This window comes from Sceloporus undulatus, chromosome 5 (genome assembly GCF_019175285.1).
Source record: "Sceloporus undulatus isolate JIND9_A2432 ecotype Alabama chromosome 5, SceUnd_v1.1, whole genome shotgun sequence".
Lineage (NCBI taxonomy): Eukaryota > Metazoa > Chordata > Lepidosauria > Squamata > Phrynosomatidae > Sceloporus > Sceloporus undulatus.
Genome location: NC_056526.1, coordinates 116,920,431 through 116,946,667, shown reverse-complemented (window position 1 = coordinate 116,946,667; position 26,237 = coordinate 116,920,431). Strand labels below are relative to the sequence as shown.

Here is a 26,237-nt window from a genome sequence, read left to right as displayed (position 1 = left end):
CTTCATGCTGTTTTTCAGAGGAAGTATTTGTTGTTGTTGTTGTCGTTAACTGCTCTTCAGTCCACCTTGACTCATGGCAACCATGTGGATGAGACGTCTCAAAGACTCCATGTCTTCTATTGCTCTCTTTAAGTTTTGCAGACTCATGTCTGTGACCTCCCTAATTGAATCTAGCCACCTGGCATGTGGTCTTCCTCTTTTTCTTCTACCCCTCAATCTTTCCCAGGATTATTGTCCTTACTAATGAGTCATGCCTTCTCAAGATGTGGCCAAAGTGCAATGCCTCAATTTGATCATTTTGGCTTTTAGGGGTATTTCAGGCTTGAACTGTTCAAGGACTGATCTGTTTGGCTGTATATGATATCCTCAGCACTCTTCTCCAGCTTCACATCTCAAATGTTAATGTATCCTTATACTGTACTGTATATACAATTTTCTTTTTATCCACTTTTTTCACTGACATGAGGGTGTGTGCCCTTTTGGCTCCACATCCTGGAAGCCCTGCCTCCCACACAGGGTGACACCCAGCCCAGATAGTGTCTGTTCAGTTGTATATTATCTTTACTCTTTAGGATCTTCTCTAGCTCTTTCATCACTGCCCTTCCCATTCGTACTCTCCTGTTTAACTCTTGACTATAGTCTCCATTCTGAACGCTGTTTGATCCTTGGTATGAAAATAACTATTTCCATTTCCTCATTGTTTAATTTGAATTTATGTAGGTCCTCCATGGTCATTATTTGTGTTTTCTTTATGTTCGGCAGCAAGCCTGCCTTTGCACTCTCGTCCTTGACCTTCCTTAGTAATTGTTCCAAGTCCATAATGTATGGACTTGGAAATATAGATTAGCACAATACTGAAAGGGAACAGACCTGCAGACAACTGTATGTCATTTCCTTAATCTCAGCTCTAGGATTCAGGCACATGTCATTCCATGCAAGACCGCCACTAAACAATTTTGGTATGACATATACTATGCTAATCTTACCAGTATTTCTTCCCTCATTTTTACAAGTCTCTGCTACAAAAATTAAGCCAATATAGAAAAGAAGCATCCAGCTATTCCTTGCAATGCCATTTTTCTCTGAAGGACTTTTCAAAAAAGTAGTGGAGGAAGAAAAGTCTAATCATGGAAATTTAATAACATTCAAACGATACTTTTATTGGATCAACCAAAATGCACAACTACATGTTGCAAGCTTTTAAAGTAACACTGGCTTCTTCATCAGGCAAACAGATGAAAACAATTGAAAATATTAATCACAGGCCTGCGTTTTCTGATTCTGGTCTTAGTTCAAATGGTAGGGAGGGCTATCTGCAGGCTGGCACCTCTCCCTTTGGCCATGTGGTCACTGGTAGATTTTTAAAGTCAAGGAAATTTAATGTCCATTTGCAATTAAAAGATGTTACCTTGGAATCCAGCAAGTCTTCTTCTTCTGTGAAGCCACAGGCTCCTATGTAGGTAGAGAACACTGAATTTCTCAATAAGTCTTCATGTTTTGCATCAGGAAAACTTAGGCGGTGTATAGCATGCCAATCAGTTCCAATATTAGAAAAAATTGCTTTACCTTTGTTAGAGGCAGAAGCCTCAGATGGCAAGGTCCCATGGGGTGCACTGGCTCTCTTTAGGATTCCCCTGTGATGGCTAAAATGTGGTATCTTGAAATCCAAAAAGCATCTAGGCCTATGACTAACATCTTCAATTTCTTTCTCTTGTTTGTCTGATGAAGAAGCCAGTGTGACTTCAAAAGCTTGCAACATGTATTTTTGCATTTTGGTTGTTCCAATAAAGGTATCATTGTTTGGATGTTACTGGATTTGCTATATGGCCAACAAGGCTACTCCTAGATGCTTCATGGAAATTTAACTGTGAAGAAGTAACTCCAAGCTTCTAGATGATGTATGGGCCATTTAGCAGATTGCAGACCACCAGAAGTGCTCGCATTATTTATAACATAGTACATTATCACCCAAGGCTTAAAAGCATGTCTGGCCCCAGAATAAGAGGAAAAGCCCCCCTGCCATTCCAACTGCCATCGCCTTGCCCTCAGAGAGAGAGAAGATTGCAGGCACAGTTCCACCATGCATAGGTCAGAGGCAGATGAAAGGCCTTCCCTTCATTTTACTTGCTTCCACCTTGGCTTTGGTGGGAGAGAAGAGGAGACAGGCACATGCATAAATCCAGAAGCAGATGAAGGACCCTCCCTCCGTTCCAAGTGCCACCAGAGAAGAACCAGCAGCATCTGCTTGGACGTGATCCCCTTCCCCGCTGCTATTCCTTTTGTGTCATGTCTTTTTATATTGTAAGTCTAAGGACAGGGAACTGTCAAAATATCAATTTGTAAGCCGCTCTGACAGCATTGCTATCATTATGTGATAGTTATTACATTGTACTACACAAACACCCATATTCTCACACCCACTCCCTTACTCCTACCCTTCCTATTTATTCATGATGGTTTCATTGTCTGCGACACTATGCCTGTTGTAGTACACAGTATCTTAATGGATGCAACTCATTTCCTAATGGTCTTGTACATTTCCTAAGTGCCCACAGGCAAATAATCTAATTCATATGAATCAACTCTGTCTCAAGGGTCACAAATATTTTAAATACTGTTTCTTCTCCATTTTCACAGAGCCCATCACAGACAGGCTTCAAGTTGGATATAAAATGGGGGTGGATAAAGTGTGGTCCACAGGTTGGCAGTGGTTCATGGGCCCCATTTTGTGACCCTCAAAGCCCCAATGAGACTCATGAAGCTCCAGCCCCCCAATTTAATTTTGTTTTGGATTGAAACACAGTATACAATTACATAAGCCATTACACAACCCCACCCTCCAACTTCAAAATCATTAAGGTTGTAAAATTTGATGGCTGGGCATAAACAAGCAAAACAATAAATATTTTAAAACTTCCTGTTCTCCGTTGTCATTCTTTCTCCTTTGTATTATGTCTGCCCTCCTCTTATCCATTTCTTTCCATATCAAATTACTTTTGTCCATAAAAATGTACAAACTAAACTCAAATATAATGAAGGTCTCTCTCTTGCTCAGAGGAGTGATTAGAAATCTAGTTAGAGAGAGAGATTGAGAGAGAGAGAGAGAGAGAGAAGGGAAGGCAATGGCAAGGATATGACCTATAAGAAAAAAAGAGGAATTAACCAGTAATATATTTACTCAGCAGAGATTAAGTAGACATTTTTATATATGGCAGGAACATGACTATCTGTTGGCAAGAAGGACATCTGAGAGATGTATGTATGTATGTATTTATATGAGATTTCCCTCCCATATACACCTAGTTTGTTGCACCTGTTGCATAACTTGTATGATTCAGGTTTACCCCAGGCCATGGGAGTTGCAGGCCAAAACCTAAGATTTAGGCATTAAGAACCAACCACAGTAGCTCAGTTCGCCATTCATGCACATGTGCGCACACACAGAGAGAACACGTATTTTCCTGTTTAAAATCTTGGCTCAAGGAGCAATTCTTAATTCAACGGGAAATGAGATTGTTCCTTCTCATTTGGTGAGAAAGGTATTGCTGTAAGATCATAGAATCATAGAGTTGGAAGAGACCGCAAGGGTCATCCAGTCCAACTCCATTCTGCCATGCAGGAAATCCAGATCAAAGCATCCCGACAGATGGCCATCCAGCCTCCGTTTGAAGACCTCCAAGGAGGGAGAATCCACTACACTCTGAGGAAGGAGTTTGTTCCACTGTCAAACAGCCCTTACTGTCAGGAAGTTCCTCCTAATGTTGAGGTGGAATCTCTTTTCCTGTAGCTTGCATCCATTGCTCCGGGTCCTAGTCTCTGGAGTCTGGAGCATCAGAAAACAAGGTTGCTGCATCCTCAATGTGGCACCCTTTCAAATGTTTAAACAGGGCTATCATATCACCTCTTAACCTTCTCTTCTCCAGGCTAAACATCCCCAGCTCCCTATGTTGTTGAGAATGAGGATGCTGGAGATTTTCCACATTCATGGGGGCCCTGTGCCCCTAACCTGAGCGAATGTGGAAGTATATATATATATATATATATATATATTATACACACATATAAATATAGGTAACTATATATGTTATATATATATCTCATTATATCTATGTATAGTTATACATGTAGTTATATATGTATAGTTTTATATCTATATAGTTATATATGTATTGTGTATCTATGTATCTACTGTATATATATTATTTATATAGTTATGTATTGTTTTATAGTTATATATCTATAGTTATATATGTATAGTTTTATATCTATATAGTTATATATGTATTGTGTATCTATGTATCTATATACTGTATATATATTATTTATATAGTTATGTATGTATTGTTTTATAGTTATATATCTATAGTTTATATATATATACTAGTTATATATGTAGTTTATATATATATATTTATGTATCTATAGTTGTGTGTATATGTGTGTATATATGTATGTGTGTATATATATATATCTGTAGTTTTTAAAAGTTATATATGTATAGTTTTATATATTGTTATATATATATATATATATATATATATATGAGAGAGAGAGAGAGAGAGAGAGAGAGAGTTGATATGATATCTGTGGGAGGAGGTTCTGTCCTGTCCATTGTGTCTCCATTAACTCTGCTCTCTCTGCAGGGCACTGACGCCCCAACAAACTCTGCTCCCCAAAGTCCCATCGCCTTGAGCCGTGGCAAAGCACAACGTGGATCTCATGGACTCTTTCTCCTGACATGCAACACCGACTGACTACTGCAGAGACTGAGCGCCTCAAAGGGGCGGAGCCGCCTGAGGTCCCTGACTGAGTGACGTCATCACTTTGCGCGCGCGCATGCGCTCTCCTGCAGCTGCGTTTTGTTATTGGCGCGAAGGGGAGAGGGGCGCGCGAGGCAGCTTCCCACTTCTTTTCCGCCGCTAACGGAATAAACGGCCGTTCCCGCCTGGCCCCGTCCCCTTTCCCCCGCGAGGGAGGCAGCCAGGCGCGGGAGCGAGCATGGTGAGCGCGCCCCCGACAGGAGCTTCTCCAATCTCTAGTCTTTTCCTTCTTCTAAGGGAGGCAGGGGCAAAGCCAAAGCCGTTCTGATGGAGAGGGGAGCGAAGGGTGTCAGACAGCATGGCCCACCCATGGGAAGGGATTGTGGGAGTTGTAGTCCGATAACTATAGCACTACATAATCCCCAACCAGCATGGCCCATGGTAAGGGATTGTGGGAGTTGTAGTCCAGGAACCTGGAGTAGCAAAGTTTTGCCTAGTGCTTTGAGTACAACTCTGGAGACCAGGGTTCTATGCCCTCTTTAGCCATGAAACCCACCTTGGGCAAGAAGTCACACTCTCTCAGCCGCAGGGCAAGGCAATGGCAAAGCTCTGGTCAAATCTTGTCAAGGAGTCCCCATGAAAGGTTTGCTTTTAGGGTCACCATGAGTCAGAAACGACCTGAAGGCACACAACAACAGCAAAGGTTTGCCACCATCCTGAGTTCAAAATAGTTTATGCCAAAGTAAACAGTTGCTACATGGTTGATACAGCACTTTTCAATGGCAGGCTTGAAAGGCGTTTCATGGGGAGGGGAATTGCATGGCCTTTCTGACATTGTGGGACCCAGCATTTCTCACCATTGGCCATGCTGGCTAGAGCTACTCTTTACCAGTAGAGGATGTTTATTTTGCATAGGAGGGCTAACATGCTTTAAAATAAATGAACAAATGTATCTAATCTAAATCAGGGCTGGGAGTTGGTGTGTGGCTTTCTAGATCAGTGCTTCTCAGGCCACCTGGTATTCGACAGTAGCTCCTGGTGTTCTTCGCCTTTGGTTATGCTGGGTAGAGATGCTGCATGTTTCAGTTGAACATCAAAAAGACCACACAATTCCTACCTCTGGTCTAAATGCATTAAGTGATGGGCTCTTCCTGTGTGATCTGCTTTGTTGCTTAATTGCAGTCTGCTTCTGCCTTTCCAGAGGACATTGCTCCAAAACACACTGCAGAAATAATCCAGTTTGAGACCGCTTTAACTGCCCTGGTTCAGTGCTAGGGAATCCTGGGAGTTGTAGCTTATTGCGGCACCAGAGGAGGTTAAATGTCTCACAAAACTACAGTTCCCAGAATTCCCTAGCATTGAGCCAGAGCAGTTAAAGCAGTCTTAGACTGGATTATCTCTGCAGTGTGTTTTGATCCACTGGACTCACTGTACTGTAGTGTGAAAACTGGATTACACGCCCATTTAATTTATATCATGTTTGAGATTTTCTGGGTGTGCATGTTACAGATGAACACGTTTTTGCTGATTAGAGCCTGAATAATCATTTCAATTTTTGAGCCATACTATTTTGTTTTAAGATACAGTCCCATTTAACCATTAAATAGGTTCATGAATTAGTGAACTGCTATAAATGAGGCCCAGCTGAGTTAACTATGCACTTTATTTCTTAATAATTCTTTAAGCAGTTTATGCAAAGTAGGAAATCCAATAGTACTTTGTTTTAAATTTCAGAATAAAATAATAAAGTTTTATGGAAAATATGAGAAGAGAAAAGTAGTTAATTAGCCACTAGTAAAAAATAAAGTTTCCACTAAGAAAATAATACACCTTCCATAATCTACCTTCTAGTTTTGAAATGGTTTAAAATAGTTTATGCAAGCTAGCATTTTGAAAAATAACAACAAAAACAGTATTTTGTATGTTAAGCTTCTTTAGAAATATTCTGCAATTATATAGGAATACAGTACAGTTGTACTGAGTAGGTCTTGCAGGGAAAAAAAAGTTTCTAAATGCTTAGATCATTGATGTTTTCAGAGGAAAAGCGTTTCCTGAATAGTTTTAGTCATAAGCCACACCTTCATGTCTCATAAAAGCCACTCAAAAGGGTTCCTTCTCCCCTTTTCACAGCTTCTAGTAAGATGGCAGCCATTTCTGGGGACAGCGATTATAAGCAGGTATAAACACGGTAGTTTAGATACATTTATTGTGACCTTCCTTGAACCCTATCATTGGAGAAAGGCGGGATATAAAACCTTGAAATAAATAAAATAAATAGTTTATATATATTTTGAATTAACAAATGTGGGATCTTGTGGTTGGGCATATTCACCCCAATTCGCCTATTTTCTGTTTTGCATTTGTATTAAACTTTCCCCCTGTGATAGATATGCTTATACTGTAGTTGCTTAAATAAAAGTTTGAAAATTATTATCATAAGGGCTGGGGAAAATCCTACCTGGATAATAATCTAGGTTCTGAAAGTGTTGGTAGTGTTATCCAAGTATTTTGTGTATAAAGCTGATGGCTAAAAATTTGATGGTGCTTGCTAATTGTTTGAGCTCCAGAGCTTGGGAATAGAAAGTAAGTTTTCAGTCAGTTTATTGGTTTGATCATAAATATCACTTGCTATCTTAAAGCTAATGTTGAGTAACATAGGGACTTGTAATTATCTTCGCATCCTTAACTATGAATCTGTTTTAAAGAGATGTGAAACATTTTCAGAAAATATAATGTTTAATGATGGGAGACTACTTAGTTGTTTCTCCCTTTAAGTCTGAGCAGGGTAGCTAACTTTTCCACCAGCCCCTGTAGGTATGCCTTTAATTCTAGTCTCACCTGTAACAACAGGATTATCTCTGTGCCTTATGAAAATATGTTTCAGGCTCTTCATCCTCCAGTTCATACTGCTCTTGAACTGTGATCACACAAAGCCATTTCTGATTATAGCAGTTGCTTTGCATTGAGTTCTTATTTCTCTTTTCAATAAAGAGTTGTTCTAGACCCTAAGGAAAAGTACAGTAGTATAATGCCTAATCACTTTAATGCAGGGGGGAGGAAGAAGTACCCGTCTTTGTGTTTTAAAAGGTCAGTAGTACTTATATGCTTTGTATTAGTTCCAAGCCAAGTTTAGAAACAGCAAGATTATTGATGCTTGGGCCTAATCTTGAAAAAAATATACCCAGGTTTCTCTGACACATCATGATGAAATTTGACTAAGAGCATCCTGCCATCAGCTTTTCTGCTGGTGTTTTTCTAATCACCAATTAGTACAGTAGTAGTTACCTACTATCAGTCAAAGCTTAGAAAGATAGGGTAAGGACACAGACCTGTTCTTGGTGCTTCTAAAACTGGTGTAGATTATGGCTGCATTCATTTAGAAGTAAATCCTTGTGAACCCAGTGGATGTTAAATTCAGGATAAATATATTTACTACTAGGTTGTAGAAAGGATTGTAGGAGGAAGACATACTCTCTTTTGTACACAGAGGAATCTTGTTGTATCCAAAGGAATTTTGTAGCACCTTTGAGACTAGTAAGGAGAAATAAATTTGCAATATAAGCTTTTATAGGTGCCTTACAGATGGGCCTAAGTGGCGCCGTCGTTGCGCCAGGAATACGTGCGAGGGGCGGCGCTTCCGGACGCGCCTTGCCCCTCGCGCGTGTTCCATACGGCAAGATGGCGGCGCCCTATACAGATGGGTGTGGCCATCTTGACATAACGGACGCAAAGCGTCCAGACGTCTAAACCCGGAAGAGACGTCGCGAGTGCGCGCTTTGGCACTTGCGGCGTCTCTTCCGGGTTGCCGGAAGGAGCGTGATTTTCGCGCTCTTTTTTACAGCACGGGGGAGTCGTGCGGTTTGGCTGCAGCGGCTTCCCCGCGCTGCAACCGGCAGCGGCCCAAGACCGCCCCTTTTAGGCGGTCTGTAACGGGCCATAGTCTCAGGGTCAAAACACTGCAGAAATCATCCAGTTTAAGACCGCTTTAACTGACCTGGCTCAGTGCTAGGGAATTCTGGGAACTATAGTTTTGTGATACCTTTAGCCTTCTCTGTCAGAGAGCTCTGGTGCCACAACAAACTACAGGTCCCAGAATTCCCTAGTCTCAAAATGGATTATTTCTGCAGTGTGTTTTGGACCTCAGTTTATTTCATCAAATGCATGGAGACATGGACCATTCTTTTTCTCACTCTTAAAGGTGTTACAGGATTCCTTTGCATACCGATACAGGCTAACTACTATTTCTTGGAATATGAAAAGTTCATAATGCTCTGGTCCTTTGTTACACAGACCATATGTGCACCGGCTGGTAAAGCCAGGTTTTGCGTGGCTTGGGGGCATGGTGTTTAGACACTGCATGCCCCCAAGACTTGTGGAAGCTGCTGTGGCCAACCAGACATGGACTGCTTCAATACACTTTATATATTGCACACCACCAGAACAGCTTGAGGTCTCCCTGGGGTTGCGCTGAGCCACCTAAGGTGGCTTTTTACCAGCTCAAATAGTAGTAGATCTTTTGTGCTCCTATCTGGGCTGGCTCCAGGGCAGATTGGGGCTGCAGCATGTGGTTGCTACAGTGCCGGGGTGGCCCCAGTCTGCCCTTGTGCGGTGGTCTGTTCTGCCCCTAAACCTTTCAGATATTCCTTAAATCACAAGATCCAACATCTTAAGGGAATCCCACATTTGTTAACAGCTGGGCCTAGATCATCTGTATATCACTCCTGTTTTTGTTAATCAGCAGTATTTCTGTAAACACAGTTAATTCTACTACTTTATAATATTCATCTTTTAAGCAACCATTTTTGTGGATATGCTGTTCAAGACTATCCAGGGGGTATAACAGAGATTTGAACCCTGGATTAATTTCAGTATTTTATCTTTGAATGGCATTCTGAAATGTGAATATGTAGTTCCATATGTGCCACTTTAAATGGTGTTCCCCACTGTAGCAATGCATGTGCAAAATCCAGTACAGACTGTCTCCCTTATATGGAAGTCCAAAATGCTCCAAAACCCAGAACTTTTTTTCCTGGTTGGCTGAGATAATGACACCTTTGCTTTTTTTGTTTCATGCACAAAATTATTAAAAGTATAGTATAATATTACCTTCAGGCTATGTATGGTATATATGAAGCATAAATGAGTTTCATATTAGGACTAGGATCCCATGTAAAAAAAATCTCATTTTGTATATGCAAATATTCCAAAGCATGAAAAAGTCCAAAATACTTCTGGGCCCAAGCATTTCCGATAAGCAAGGCGTTTTTATTAGGTTTTTGAATTGATTGTGCAAGAAGTCACATTCAGCCTTTCTATGGCCTCTTTTATCAAGTATAAACATTCCATCTGAAGAACATTTGTAATCTTCTACTGACCTTTTCCACCTATGAGTAATAAATATTTGAAAATGGTTTGCCATGTGCCTTTCTTCTGTTCATGAGCAAGCTGCATGCACCTTCCCTCTGCATTTGGAAGTACCTACTCTGCTTTTTCACCCATTTGTGGGAAAGTGCTGTCAGTTTACTGACACTGGCATAAAGTGCTGGTGAATGTTGTTATAATATATAACAAGAAGATCATCAGACTTTACTTGAACTTTAGCAGTTTTGTTTGGGAACAATGGAAGAACTGTGAGAGAAATGGTAGTGAGATGGGCTGTTTGCAGGATAGTATAGACTAATATGTAGAGAAAATAGATGGGTTTCTTGCATATAAGACGAAATGTGCCTAGTAGCCTCTAAAGCAGCATTGGTAATAACACCCATAATTTCAAGAGAGGAAAGATTGCTAAATAACAGTTAAGCACTTAGAGTGTGATTGTAGCCTTTTAGATACCAATAAAGTAAAATTATAACTGAAGGCACTTGTTAGGGACTGTGTTGTATAGCAGTAACATCCTGTACAAACAGGAGGTGGGATAAGAACAATTTCAGGGCATATACTACTACATACTGCAGCTCCAGTGACTGGAAATGTTGTGGGGGTTTTAAAACACACCTTCCCTGCATGTAGAAAACTTGGTATTACCAAGAATTCTAACATGTTCTGCTTTCTGTGTTTTTATTTTTTAAATGAGAGAATGTTTGCTCCCATCAATAATTGAAGTGGCACAGTCCAGGAATAGTCTTACCACCTTATCTGCTGGCTTAATCCCTAATCAGACCACAAGTGGCATCCTGGTAGTGGTTTGGGAAACCACAAATCCAGTTTATGCCTGCATAACTCATGTTATGGATCTCAGAATTCTCTGTTGGCTATTTAATGACCAAACTCTGCCTCCCTAAAACCAGCTCCCCCCCCCCAAAAAAAAACCCTGTCATTAACTGTCAGGTGGAGAGCTGTATCTGGATGGATGCACAGCAATCAAATCATCCTCAAGAGGATCTCTGGGAAACCCTGGAGGATTCCTTGTTTCTGTGTATCCAGCTGCAGGATACTGGTCAGTAAATGCAGATGCAGCTGTGTAAAAGTGTTGGGATGGGTGTTGGGATGGATGGGAGGAGGTATGTCATAGTTTTGCTATGGCAGAACTTTATGATATGTCTCATTATCCAGGAGTCCCGGACCCTTCCTGACAAACAGCTGTCTCTCCGGAGGCAGTTGGGGTTCAGGAATGGCCTATGGGGGAACGAGAAGCGGGCATGCACCTGTTCCTCCACCCCATGGACTTTTTCCTGTCCCCAGCTGTCTCTCCGGAGAGAGCTGGCGGCTGGGAAAGGTCGGGGGGAGCAACTGGTGCATGCCGGTTGCTCCTCCTTCGCCTGTCCTTTTCATGGCCTCCAGCTGTCTCGGAGAGGCAGTTGAAGGCCGCGAGGAAGCTAGAAGGAGTAGCCAGAGGCACATTCCTGTGGTTCCTTCTCCCCAGCACCATTTTTTGGCTTCCAGCTGTCTCAGCTGGAGGCCAGGAAAAGGGCAGGGAGGAGGAGGAACGGGCACACGCGTGCCTGTTCCTCTTTCTCCCTGACCCGTGCCGGGCAAAATGGCGTTGCGTGCCATAGGTTCGCCATCACGGTCTTAGTCCAGCACTCAACCACTACACCACATGAGTGTCAGCTTGTTATATGCACATCTTTGTGACCCTTGAGGTTGCTTTAAAGTTTTTATTTAATTCAGGAAAGCAGCCTGTAAAACATACTGCAGAATTACAGATTCTTGAGGTGATCATCTTTAAAATATTCAAAGCAATTTAGCAAATTATGGTCTTCTCAATATAGGCTTTTATGAATTGATTTCCAAAATAAAATCTTATAGTTCCTTCATGTTTTGATTTTTTTAAATGATTCAGTTTTTAAAATAAAACATGGTAATTTAGACTTGTGTCCTGTTGTGCTGCAGGATGAAAGACCATAAAATTTTATGTTTCTTTTTTATCCTGTTTTGTTTTGTTAGGATATCCGGAAATTCTTTGGAGTTTTAACTCCTGGGAAGAAAAATGAAGGCAACACTGCTGAGAAAAATGTGAAACACAAAAAGAAGGAGGGGACCTCAGGCGAGAAGTCAAAATTGAAGGAAATTAAGGTTGGTGTATACTTTTCAGATTCATACCTTCTGGAGTTTGATTGCAACTTTATCATAAATTTGCCTCTATATTTTTCTCTTTTGCTAGTGCTTCTGTTTTCAGTTTCTTAGTGGCATTTTTAGTAGCTGTTTGAATCATCATCCCATAGAGAAATTATTCTAGGATTCCAAGAACTATGCTACTAGTACTGTGTGAGTGGTGGCACTTTTTATGCTGCACCAATCTCAGTCATCTGAAACAGAAATGGAAGCAGTGATTTTTGCCTTCCAATCTACCTTCTCAATCAGTCTAATTCAAGGATAGGCAACCTCCCAGGTTTGGAGATACATAAGCCTGAACTTAGCAAGTTCTTTACTTTCCAACTCTGGTTGTTGCTAAAAATCTACTGCTTTAATTTTGCTCCTGCAAAAATCCCAGTGATTCTGTTGGAAAACCAGGCATGTGTTCCCTGGACTCCATGCTTCCAAGTAGAAACACTGGGATTTTGGTGATTGCAAAGCATATAGTGGTGCTACCACATACAGTAATGTGCTTGTAACAAGAGCGGAGGTGGATATATATAAACCAGTACTGCTTTAGTGCCCTTTTCGGACACCTTATTTCATGTGTTTTGTTTCCACATATTTAGAGGTGATGTTTGCAGCAAGTAGTTTTTTCTGTCTTTTTGAGTCACTTTGCACTATTCAGAACTCTGGTTTTAAATCATGCAAGCCCGCACAGATGGACTCAACTAGTTCTGTGAGATAGATGTGTGTGTGTGTGTATTTAAAAAGAGGGGTACCGAGGAGTAAATCTAGTTTTTTTCCTGCTTTTCTAACACTATGATAGGGCTTGGCAATAATTGCCTTCTCAGCTGTTGGGAATAGAGGCTCCTGAATTTTATTTGAGTAGAATCCTTGACAAATGGCTAACTTTGGAGTTTCTGAAAAGGTAGGGCTAATTGTAGATATGAACTCCTAACTTGCTTCCAGGAAGATGTATTCTAGATCAAGATGTTAGAAAGGGAGATTCTCAGATCCTGTAAAGTCAGATTGTTTCTGATAACATAAGTCTTGTCACATCAAGTAGTGGCTCCATCATAAAATGCAGACAGCTCAAAAGAGTGTAATAAAGTAATGTACAGTGTCTTTGCCCACAGAAATTACAGTGCATTCTAATGAGCCAAGAATAGTTGGCTCATTATACTTTGTTTAGTTGTAATAAATTTATTTTGAGAACAAGATTCCAGAGATAAATACTATTGGAAGGAGGAAATAGTCATCCATAAATGAAAACTTGTTCTTTTTACTTTTCTGTTTGAGATCTCTTATTTGTGATTTGTATTACTGCTCCAATAAGAAAAAAAATTGATTGGTTTTTATATCTTAAGGTAGTATTAGGTAAACAGGAATTAATATTGATATAATTGCTTTGATTAATCCCACCTAGGAGAAGAATTCATCCCTTGAAGATGATTTCAAACAAAAACAGGTGAACAAGAAAAAGAGGATAATCTATGATTCAGGTAACATTTATAGGGTTTTTTTTGGGGGGGGGTTGTGATGTTGTTTTCACCTGTGAGATGACATTTATGTGCTAGAGCTTTAATGTGGAGACAAACCAACCTAATTTTTCAGAAGTCTCCAGAATCAAATGGCTTTCATTGATACATTACATAGAATGTGCCTTTACAGTCCCAGTATCAATTATACCCTAAAGTTTGGATGATGAATTCTGCTGAACTGTAGATGAATTCAGCTGGCTTAAGCTTGCACCTCTACTGCTATGTAAACGTTTCAGCTTTGTTATGTTAAGAGTATCATCATTTCTTTGCCAAGTATTATCTGTTTTGACTGGCAGTGGCTCTCCAGGTTCTCAAGCAGAAGTCTTCAGCACTGTCCTCTAAACTGCTTTTAACTGGTAATGCTAAGGTTTGAATCAGTATCCTCTGGATGCAAAAACTGTTGTGGACTACTGTTGATCTGTTGTCCCTACCTGTACCCTTACTTCCTTCACAAAATGCTCAGGATTGGGCAGCTCATGTGAAGCTTTATTCTACAACAAGTGAATACATGAATATTATTTTGAGGGAGTTGGAATGTTTTAAATTCCATCATGCCCAGCAAAATGTCTGGAGTTGACAGTATGTCAAGCATTGTACAACCTTTTCAACTCTTAGGGCAGGGTCTGTTGCTAGTTGGGGTGCTGGGGTCCATTCATGAGCACACACATGCACATCCACATGCTCAGTTTTCCCCCTTCCCTCTATTTTTTAGTGCACAGGCACGTGGTGGCTTAAATCTCTCCTCCCTGCCTGCTGAAATCTAGGTAATACTGTGGCCAGAGCTGAGGTGGAAGCTGTTCCATTTTCCTGCCTTCTGGGAGAGTCCAAGGGCTGCAGGTTGTTTGACTCTGTCTATAGAGTCCTGGTAAACCTACTGGTGCTCCCTAAAAGCCCTGACCAACTCATAAGTAACTCAGGGTTTTCACTAGCTAATAATGCCTTGCTTTTATTCCATGTCTGTTTGTGGAAGAATATTGGAAAAGTTTTGTGGACTAGTGTATCTATACAAATTTGTTCCTTTTTAGGGGTAGATTTAGGGGTATGCTTGAAATCATTTGCTTACATGGGCCTGTTACAGACTGCCAAAATAAAGCTGCTTCGGGTCTCTTTGGAGGTATGCTGTTTAAATGATGCATGCACCCTAAGAATCCGGAAGCTGCACCAAAGCTGCACTCCAGTGCTTAGGAATGGAGTGTGGCTTTGGTGCAGCTTCCGGACTCTTAGGACCCATGCATCATTTAAACAGCATGCCTCAAAGCGACCCGAAGCAGCTTTTATTTGGCCGTCTGTAACAGGCCATGGTTATCATAAATGTTAATACCTGGTAAATTGCTTTTTTATTCACTAGGGCTCACAAAAATATGGCAGACAGTAAAAATGTAACCTACTCAAGAAGGCCGCTGAAGAGTCAACACTTTTCTGTAGGGATGTGAAGAATTAACTTATGGTGCTTTCTCTAATTGCCAGCATTCTGAAGAGGAGGTACAGTCAGCAAAAAAAGCTAAGAATCCACCAGACCAGGAAACAGTCTTCAAACCTGGACAGATTCTAAAGCAGGATCCTGTTGTTTATGTTTCAGAGACAGGTAAAAGTTCAGCATAAAAGCCTCTTATGTGTATGGACTATGCTCTTTTATGAGGATGCTTTAAAATGCTTTTTAAAACCTAGGCCATGCTTTAAGACTAAAGAAAGTAAAAGAAAGGTTGGTCACCAGCTGTAGAATGTGTCTGTTTATTTTTAGTGTGTGTTGATCTTAATTTGTCTTATACTTCTGATTCTTATTGATATGGCTTCTGACCACTCTAAAAGCATATTTTTATCATTAAAAAAGCACAGATATTTTGGCTTCTAAAGGCCATTGTACTATGTCAAAGTAAGACTGATATTCTGGAGACAATTATTGCCTTAGACAATCTTGTATTCTGACCAAATGCTTGCCTTTCTTAATATCAGTTTCAAATACAAAGTGACAGGTATTCTATTTAAAAATTGTTTTATTGGACTAGTTGCTGGTATATTTGCTTCGCTTGAATTTTAAACAAGTGACATATGTATTTATCCAAGGGAAGGTAGATCAGTGAAAATCATTTGAATGAGAACATAACATGTTATTTGGCCACAGTCAGTGACTTGAAAGAGAAAATGTCTGAGCAAAGGATCTGATCACTGTGCAGGTATAAAGTACAAGGTAACATCATAATTAGTTGTCAGTATTTTTATATTGCCTCTTTTACATGGTACAGCTCTTCATGAGTTTGATTAGGAATATGTCTCATCAAAATCCTGTCAGTAGGATTTACTCTCGAATTAGCATCTGCTAGCGTTAGCCATAGTATTGTGTAGAGTTGAACTCTAGCTGTCAGGCTTGAAGTACTTAGGTTGTTAGAGACTTGCTTGCTGAAATGGGTTGCGAGATCAAAAAACTGCCAAGATTTCAGGATTTAATCTTTGTTCACTACATGTTGTATGTGCTTTCTGTGTTTCAGTGGCTTTATTGATTTTATTGTAGGTTCAAACTTTTACACTTCCTTGAGAAACCTTTTATAGATTAAAAGCCTATAAATCAGCCTGGAAGGGACTGCAAAACCATTAGTCCTTGGAACCTTTTTGTATTGCTTACCTCTTTTCCCCAGGATTTTTCCCTAGTGTTACCTGAAGGTGTTCTTTAACTTGTCATATGAAACCAGATTTATAGTAGTTTATAACCCAGTATAAATTCTAAAATATAAATAAAATAAAATGCCCAAGTGGCAGAGAGAAAATTCTGAAAATATTCAGCAGTTTTAATGTATCTTGGGGACAGAGCCAAAGACGCTATTCTGCAAAGGGATGTCACACAAGGATGGAGACAGAAAGAATAAGAGTGATGAAAAGTTGACAGAGCTGCTTTTGTCTAAAAAAATGCCAGCTTCCTTCCTGTTGAGCTTTGTTTTGCAGGGATTTGTTCTCTAGTTTTCACATATATTGCTGTGGTTTTGGATATGTCCCTGGTAGAAAGGCAGTCAGAGGTGTTCTGTATTAGGTAACAGTAGGTGGTTCAGTCAATAGTTTCACGTGTGAAATACCAGAAAACATTGGTCAGGTTAATGTGAAGTACCTCAATTGCAAATCAAGGTTATTCTTATCTAGTGCTTGCAAGTTACAACTTCATTTGATATACATGTTGATTGCCTGTGCATGGCCGATCTTGTCCTCTGGATCTGCATAGCACTTTGGCAGACAATTGGCAGCACAGTTTCCTGCCTAATAAAAACCAAGAGGCGTGTCTCAGTTTAGCCATAAAAGTATTTTTGCTAGGCATTGCTGTACTGCATACTTCATAGCTGAGCAGATCTGAGACAGACCTGCTATTCTTGGGTTGGAGACAACAGTGATTGTGTTAAGGGTAGAAATGGGGAATTGGATTGCCATTGAGGCAAGCTAAAGGGCTGGCTGGCATAACTGCGTCTGGTCCCTTGCTGTCATCAGATACCACCTAGCCATTCCCCTGTCCCATTCTTCCACAAAGGATGGTCCTCTCTCTTGACAGGTGGATCTTTTGTGCCAACCATCTCCTCAGTGACAAACCTGCTGGATTGCTTTGTAGCAAGGCATAGTGTTAAAATTGTTTTCTTCCTCTTTTGTCCACACCTCTTTTCATTTTCTGCAGTTTCTCAGCTGTCCAGGAATCAGATCCAAAAGAGTATGCAAATCATGTGAAAAATTACTGTGTCTCTTTATAGAGGAAGTGCTGTACAGGTCATTAGGTTTATCATTTTAATCTCCATGAAACACTTTTCATCATTACCATGTTTGGTTAAACCAGGTTCCATTTCGTTTGGGTTATTGATTATCAAAAGCAGAACACAGTGTAGCTCACAGATAATGGGGAAAGGCAGAATGGTTTTAATAAATATTTCCATTACCATCCTGTCTAGAGTAAATTAGCCCAGTATGTTGGAAGACATCCAGATGCTTGAGCCTGTTTAGTAACTTTCATTTCTGTGTTCTGTGAAGTATGGGTCTTTGATGGTTGTTTGCAGAATATGACATGGTACTGTTGCATCAAATCTTGATGGATTTCATATTTTTTAAAAATTTAGATGGCTTTTATTCTAGCAAGTCACAACATTTTTGGCTGTTCTTATCCACTGCCACATCCATATATGTTTCATTTACTTGGAGAGGTGTCCTATATAAAAACATCCCCCTGTTTCCTTTACATTCATTCATCTTTTGTGCTCTTTAATAACCTTCAGGAGCCAAACAGTAAATACAAAAATTACAGGTATAACTCAGTTAATAAAGTACATATGTTTTGGGGCATTATTCTTTAATAGAAACTTACACAGAAATAACATGGAAATAATAGTTATAGGTTTTTACACCACAAAAAAGAAGAGCAGTTCAACATGTTTCAACAAACTTTTGCTCCAAAACTAACAATATGTGCATGTGAAATGAAACAACCAAGTCAAGTAAACTTGGCTATAGTAAACTAAAACATTTTGAACCTTCTACAATCAACTTGAAAACTTCTTCCAAAAGACATCCAGAGACAATTTTTTTCTTTCATCAGCCTCCACCTTATGATTTCCATTTTGGTGATTTTTTAAAAAACATATTGAAGAGTGCTGGTAAAACAGGGTTATCTGTTCTCCCCTTCTGGCTTTCATGCATGCTCAAAAAGGGAATCTGATGGGAGGTGCTGTTTACCTTGCCTGTTGTAGACAGACACACACAGCTACAATCAGTTAGAGCAGAATCGCGCCTTTTTCTTCCTTAAGCTTTCATTGCATTGGTTACTGCAGACATGCTGCTGCAACCTGACACTGAAAATATGTATCTCCAGTCCTCTTACATCACACTTCTAATGTTGATGCTGCTAAAAATCTTCAAGCTAGACAGAGGATGAAGCAAAGTAGTGGACTGGGGCAGGTATAAAAAAGTCTTTTTTAAAAGGAGCTTCATTGTGGGAAGCTTTGTTAACTGAGTTGTGCCCGTATCTATGTTTTTATCACAGAGGAGCATTAAGCTATGGTAACTCAGTAGTTTGACAGCTGGTGATATTATTGTATACAGAGCTTGGAAAACTTACAATTTTGGACTAATTCCATCATTCTCCAGTTAACTCTCCAGTCTACCAGTTAATGCCCAGACCACGTCCAACTGACTTGCCTAGTCCCTCCGTAGTTTGTAGTTCCTTCAGCATAAGCGTTCCCATCCACAGAACTAAACCCTTTCACAACTCCATCTGGATGCGGTTTCAGCAATAAAGCAGGAGCTTTTAGTAGTACCCACACAACGTGTTGCTGCTTTAGTGGCTCACCCTGCCTCAGAGTTGTTGCATGGCATCCCTTTACCAGGCACTTTCAGAACAGCCATGTGGCCCCAGTCTATTCATTTTGGAAAACCATAATTATTTCTCTGTTGGCATGATGATCCTATCACTACTGGTGAATATCTTGCTAGTCTCCCATATGTGTGAGTCATAGTGATCAGGTTTCCAACCAGCAACTGAGTCTTTGAGTGGTCTTCTGTGAACTCAAACAGCTCACCTGTCTCCTCATCTTGTCCTATCTTACCATTCCTTTTGTTTTAAAGCTTGTTAACTTTTATGTACTTGGAAAAAAGGGAATAAATAGAAAACCATGGTTATATAGCATGCTGAGGTGGGTAGGGCCTGCACCAAAAAGATTGCTTAGCTCTAGGCATTTTGATTTAGGAACTGCACAGATGTCGACCTATTTTTGTGATTCCAGAGGTGATCATTCAGAGAACTATAGTTATAGGTAATCAGCATGCTCTTTTGTAAGGAAATGCTAAAAGTTCTGTGCTCTGTCCAAAAGACGAAGTGAAAAACACAAAGCATGTTTTCTAGGGATCGTGAGCTCCAATGAGGGTGGGAGGACAGAAGTCAGACTGTCATATTGAAGGACAAAGTAGATCTGGTCAAGATATTGCAGTTGTTTTTCCATTTTCTGGATGGGTTAGGATGAGTGTTCTTTTCTTCCTTTTGAATGTCAGTTTTCTGGGTTTGTTTGCATCATTTTTTTCACATTCACCATTTTGCAGCGAGCAGAACAAATTTTGCCTCTGGCCTTTGACAAGATGAAGAATAAAATCACATTAGCTCATTGGTGAAGGACATGATTTTTGTTCTGGTTGCCAGCTTTGCTTCATAATCTTTCTGTCTGTAACTTCATATGAAGTAGTACCCAGACAGGCTAAGAACATTTCAGAAACAGTGGCTGGAGTTTGCCAAATCAGGCTTGCAAAAGAATAATTGACTGCAAAACAAACATAAAGCAAGACCTTGGTTTTTTAACATGGATTCTGCAACTCTGAAAGTCAAGTTTACTGAGTGAAATGCAGCGTGTTGGTATCTCTGTGCAAAAAGCTGTTCAGAATGAAAAAAATATTTGTGAATATCACTCAGGTTAATTTGTGATAAATGCAAAGTAATGCTATAGAGGAGTAGAAGGAGAGATTTGGTTCATTTGTATGTTGGAAGGTGATAAAGAAAAACCATGGATGCTAGGTTTGTGGGATTGATATGTTCGAAGTTGAGAGGCTTTGTGGAAGTATTCCATCTTTCAGTATAGTATTATTTTTTCATTTTGTTTAAGAGTTGAAACAAGCTCCTTAAAATAACAGAAGAGTTAGAAGAAGCCCTTGTTCTTTTATCTGAAAGATGATTGCTGGTTACTAGAAGGTCACTTTCATGGAACATGTAATAGATGTTCTTAGCATCATTAGGCAACAACATATATTTAAGTGAATGTTTGTGATCCATCTGGATTAGCATTTTTAGTATCAGTGGAGGAGAGTGTAAAGGCCTTCACATAAGGTAATAACTGAGTAAGGCTATTAACATTGCAGGTAAGAACTGTTCTTAAGGATCAGGTAGTTGTCCCCTTGTCCCAGGGGTCTCCTATAGGGAGTTCTCTCCTTGAAGCTTTGATTGGGGCATCTTCTAAAAGCAGTATCTTTGCAAATGGTTGGCAGTGAGGGAGAAGTTGTCCCGATGCTAAATCAAGAATTTTCCTATCTTTCAATCTGCATGTTTAAAAAATATTTCAAGAATCTAAATGCTACAGGAAGGTTTCAATCAATGAATGCTTCGTTTAAAGCTGTGATCCTAATAATTAACTGTATTTGTCCCCCCCCAACTCAGATGAAGATGATGATTTTGTAAATAAAGCAGCTTCCCAGAAGCCCAAGAATGGGACATCTACCCGTGCTCTCGGAACAACAGGAACATCGAAGACAGATCCCAAAGCAAAAGTAAAAAGTAAACCCTTATCTCCAGTGAAATTGACACCTACCTCTGTAATTGACTACTTTGGAACTGGTAGTATACAGCGATCAGAGAAGAAGCTGGTATCAAGCAAACGAAAAGAAGTGAGTAGTGCATGACACCAACTTTTTTCTCCTAGCCAGTGTGTGAGTAGAAAGGTTCATAAATCTAAGTTTATGAGCCATTTCACGTAGGCTGCCTTCATTTCAAAGGTTGTAAGAATAGCCTTTTGAGTGAGGAAAGTATGGAAAATGGTAGAGTAACCCCTGTCCTAACATTCCACCCTTTATTGCACTCCCTTAGCTTGTCATGAATTGCCAGAGATACATTCAAACAAAAGCAAATCATCAATAGTGCCAGTTTGCCTCTTCTGAACCACTACCTTTTTTATTGGTCAACACAAGATCCAATCATTAATTCATTCACTCTTTCACTAGTCCTCCTTCCCCAGTCAGTCAATCAGTAATGAATAAACACATTTTCTACACTTCTTCTTTTGCACTTGAAGCAGAGAGTCTGTATGAGGACTTTTACTTATTTCTACCTCTGCCACCAGTGTGAGGACTCACTGCTGCGGCATCGTGAGGACCTTCTAGATGCCTTCGTGGATCTTGTCTGAGACTTTATTCATTTACTTTTCCCATGGGACGCCACCACCCTTGCTTAACTGCTGCCACCATAGCAGTGGTGTGCCTGAATCCAAGCTTTCCGATATTCCTTACATAGCATTCTCAGAAGCACTAGTGTATAATACAAAAATGATATATTAAACAGAAGTTGAATATAACTTCAAAGATTACTTATTTAATATATCTAAGTCCTGACTGACGCTAACTTGTAAGCCTGAGGGCAGGGAACTGTCTAATTAAAAAGATTGTATGTACAGTGCTGTGTAAATTTACAGCGCTTTATAAATAAAGGTTAATAATAATAATAATAATAATAATAATAATAATAATAACAACAACAACAACAACAACTCACATCTCTCACTCTCTCCCATATCCTAACTTTGGCCCTTAGTAGCTCCTCTAACATCTCTTAACTCCTTTTCATGTCATACACACCAGCCTTTTAAAAAAAACACCCTTGCATTCAGCTGATCACCAATCACTTCCAATATTTCATTCTCCAACACTATCCCAAAAGAGCCTTATTTTGTACACAACACATTGCATAATAACTATATTTTACCTTAATTTATCTACTAAATGCAGCAACATTTTCTACATAAGTCCACATTGGCTGCAATCTTTGGAGAAGATCTGAATATTGATTGCAGCTGCCCATTGCTGCTTTTGTGTACTATTTTACATGCAGACGTGACATTTCTGAACTTCCTGACATAATAAACATGTTCCAATGTGCTAGGTGCTTTACTGTAGCATCTGCATCAGGGTGGGATTCTGTCAATACATAGTTTGAAATTATGCTGGTGCAAATGTGTGGGATCAGTGTATCAGCATAATAAAATATTTGTTACATTCCCAAAGAACAGTTTGCAAAGGGATCTTGTACCACCTTTGAGACTAACAAACTAGTCTAAAAGGTGCTATAAGACCCCTTTGCAAACTGATATACCAGACTAACATGGCCATGTCTCTGAATTCTGTCCTCAAAGAGGTCATTTTGAGAACAATTCATCACTAAAAATTAATTTTTTTCATTGTTGACAAATGCAGAAGAAAGTTGATAGACATTCAAAGTTTGTTCTTGGTTGTTTTATGGATAGTTATTTCAGGCAAGGCATTCTAATTTCTATTAAAATTCTGTGGTGCTTTCTGAACATGGCTTTAAAGTGATTCCCCCAGTAATTCTTCTTTCTTTCTGGTTCAGCCTTCACAAAGCAGGGATTCTACACTCGATGATGAGACTATTGCTAAGCAACTACAACTTGAAGAAAATACAGAGGTAAAATATTCTACTTTTCTTGGTGCCTTTTCTTGAAACTGAATGTGCAGCAGTTCTTTTGCCTCTTTCATTTCAGCACCACTTTCTTGCAAAACCACTTCTTTTTTCATTTATTTAGTATTCTTCTTAGCTGCACTCCATCTCTTCCTTCTTTCCCTTCTTGTCTTATTTTTCTAAGACAGTGGTTCTCAGAGAGTGACTCTCAAGCTTATTCTGAATTCTAAACACTAATTTTATAAATTATCTGAATGCCAGTTTTCTCTCCTCTCCCCCAGCCCACTATAAAAAATGGTTGCTAACAAAGTCTTGGATTCTAATCAAGCTTTGTGGAATGGAAGTGTACCTTCAAGACTTGGATAGAATTGAGATGCAGTGCAGAATGTGAGTGGAGGAAAGCGAAGAGAGGCAGTTTTTTTTACAATATCTCCATTCTCATTCCCCGTATCCATACACCACTGTACACACTTCCCTTGATTTCCACATTCCTCTAGAACAAATTTTTGGAAGGCCCAGGGGGCTGCAGAAGGGAGAGATGAAACTTTGGGGCTCAACAGATTACCCCTAAGGGGTGGCTCCATGTTTCCCCTTTCCTTGCTGGATCACGGTTGCGGCAACCGCACGCTGTGACCCCATCGGGCCTTTCCGCGGTGCTGTGGAAAGGGCGCCCTAGCCGTGGCAGCGGTGGCTTTTCAGCACTCCTTTGGCACAGCGTGTTTAAATGCTGCAGCAACGAATCAGCATCACCCTCCCCCCCCCCCCCCGGTGCGGTTGGGTGCACGGCGTGATGCCGACATGAGAGTGGCTGCCATGTGTACACCATGCCCCTGTGCCGGCATGTACAGGCTCTTCATCTCTATGTCTTATGCTGGTAGAAGCATACTGTGAGCAGAACTTCTCCCACAAATATTGCCTTATATCTGTACTAGTATCTACATGCAAAAATTTTATTCCATATGAATGGCAACATGTATAGTAAGACAAGTGCATTTTTTGTGAATATAGAGCAAAGGATCAAAACTGTAATGACCTTTCATTATCCCACAATACACAATACAGTTTGCCCTTCTTATACATGGAATTTTTATACATGGATTCAAGCATCCACGGTTTGAAAATATGGTATTCAAAAAAGTATAAATTACAAATATCAAACCTTGATTTTCCATTTTTTATAAAGGACACCATTTTGCTATGTCATTATATTTAATGGGACTTGAGCATACACAGATTTTGTTATACACGAGGGATCTTGGAACCAAATCCCAGCGTTTAACAAAGGTCCATTGTACATTATCCCACAGGAGCTATTTTGTTGCTTCTCTTGTTAATATGTGATAAAATATGAACATGGTGCTCGGCAATCTGTAATCTTCACAACTGTATGAAAAGGGGGGTATTTTGTGAGCACAAATACAGCCATACCAATAGCAGGAACAAGGGACTGAGTATTTTTTCATCCACTCAAGTGCTCTTTAATGACATACAGTGTTACATCTGAGCTATGCATTTTTAGTTTTTCATTGATGTAAGATACAAAAACTTTGGTTATGTTAATTGCAATTATTTACACTTGTAACAATAATTTGAAAATTGATAATTTGAAAAGATGGTTTAGTATCAGTATAGGTATTGGTATCTATTTACAGTGTAATGATTGACATAAATATATGCAGACACTTACATTAAGGAACCACAGATGAAAGCACTTGCTGTTCTGCTTGCTTGCTTGACTTCTCCTTTTAGTTTTACTTTCCTTTTTTTCTTTTTGAAACTGTCTGAGTTTAGCTTCAGACTGAAAACGAGAAAGATTAATGCTGTTCATTGGGCTGAATATCCTTTTGTGGTTGATAACATAAAAGCAGAGCCTGTGGCATTTTTGTGCTTATAAAGTTATCTGTCTGAATCATGCATTGAGGCAGGTTTTGATCTCATCCTTGTGCAAAGATTGGATTTGGGTAATGTGTGCAGTACAACTCTTATCAATAAAACTCTTAGCAAGAATAAATTAGCTTTCCTCTAAAAAAGAATATTTGATAATAGAGGATGCTGGGCTCAGTAAACGTTGTGTTGTATTAAAGGGAAAATGAAGGATATTTTCCTTCATTTTTCTTCATATTGTATTCACCTAAATAATTGCAGACAGGACCCATCCATATATTCATACCACAAAAGAAAGGTGTGTCAGAACACTATTCTTGAAAATACAACTTGTAAGTTGTAAGGAAGGAAAGAAATTGGGTCTCATGCGTGGATGTGTACTATAAGTTTCTCATCCTTGTTATGAGTTTTGTGAATTGTAATTGTATATCTATTTAATAAAAAGAAAAAGAAAGAACAACTTGTAAGTTGAGGAAAGAGCCACTGTGGTATAAGTGTAGGACTAGGACTTTAGAGATCAGGATTCACTTCCCCACTTGGCCATGGAAACCTCCTGGGTTGCCTTGGGCAAGACATACAGTGGTGCCTCGGGTTACGAAATTAATTCGTTCCGCCATTCCCTTCGTAACACGAAAATTTCGTAACCCGAAATAGCTTTCCGTTAGCGCTGGAAGCCTATAGCATTTGAATTTCGCGCCGAAATGAATTTCGTAACCCGAAAAATATTTCGTAACCCGAAACAGTTTTTGCCAATCTGACTTTTTCGTATCCCGGAAATTTCGTAACGCGATCATTTCGTATCCCGAGGCACCACTGTACTTTCAGCCCCAGAAAATGACACAATAGGTTTGCTTTAGGTTCGGCATAAATTGGAGATGACTTGAAGGTACACAACAACAACTAAGCTGAGTGAGTTTGGCTTATGCAAAAAGTCAGTAAATTAAATCAGATCCTAGTAGTGTGGTAGAGTCTAATTCCTCCTTTAAATACTGCTATGGTAAACCATTAAACTTTGCTTTACCACCCACTTGCAAGTTTTGTTTTCATTCCTTTCATACTACTGAGGCACAATCCAGGTGCCAGAAATCCTGTTTTCTCAGGAATCCATGGGGAGTATTGATAATGTTTCTTAGCAGGTCTGATGGCTGGCTTAGTACTGTAGCAAGGAGGAGCAGAGAAAAAAGAGGCAAAAAGAGAAGGGGTTGTAATGGAAGGAAATGGGTGTATGGAAGGGAAGATAACCCTAAATTGGATTAAAATTGAAGTGTGATCAAGAAGAATTTGCCAGTAGGGGAACAATAATGCTTTCTCAATATCTAGGCAAGGATTACAAACAGCTGAGATTAA

At 39.7% G+C, this 26,237-nt stretch overlaps 1 protein-coding gene across 3 annotated transcripts in view; it reads left to right on the top strand.

Annotated features, from left to right (window-relative positions):
* The first annotated feature begins 4,845 nt into the window (after window positions 1-4,845).
* The window catches only part of RFC1 (replication factor C subunit 1), a 44,862-nt gene continuing 23,470 nt past the window's right edge, over window positions 4,846-26,237 (top strand). The window contains exons 1-7 of one of the 3 annotated variants that reach the window (XM_042466738.1): window positions 4,858-5,001; window positions 6,891-6,937; window positions 12,150-12,278; window positions 13,708-13,783; window positions 15,291-15,407; window positions 20,979-21,205; window positions 22,938-23,012. In XM_042466738.1, coding sequence (XP_042322672.1) covers window positions 6,902-6,937; window positions 12,150-12,278; window positions 13,708-13,783; window positions 15,291-15,407; window positions 20,979-21,205; window positions 22,938-23,012 — 660 coding nt within the window. In that variant the 5' untranslated portion in view covers window positions 4,858-5,001; window positions 6,891-6,901. Of the gene's footprint in view, window positions 5,002-6,890; window positions 6,938-12,149; window positions 12,279-13,707; window positions 13,784-15,290; window positions 15,408-20,320; window positions 20,343-20,978; window positions 21,206-22,937; window positions 23,013-26,237 lie in introns of those variants that run through there. The other 2 variants (XM_042466739.1, XM_042466740.1) reach the window with 2 other exon arrangements.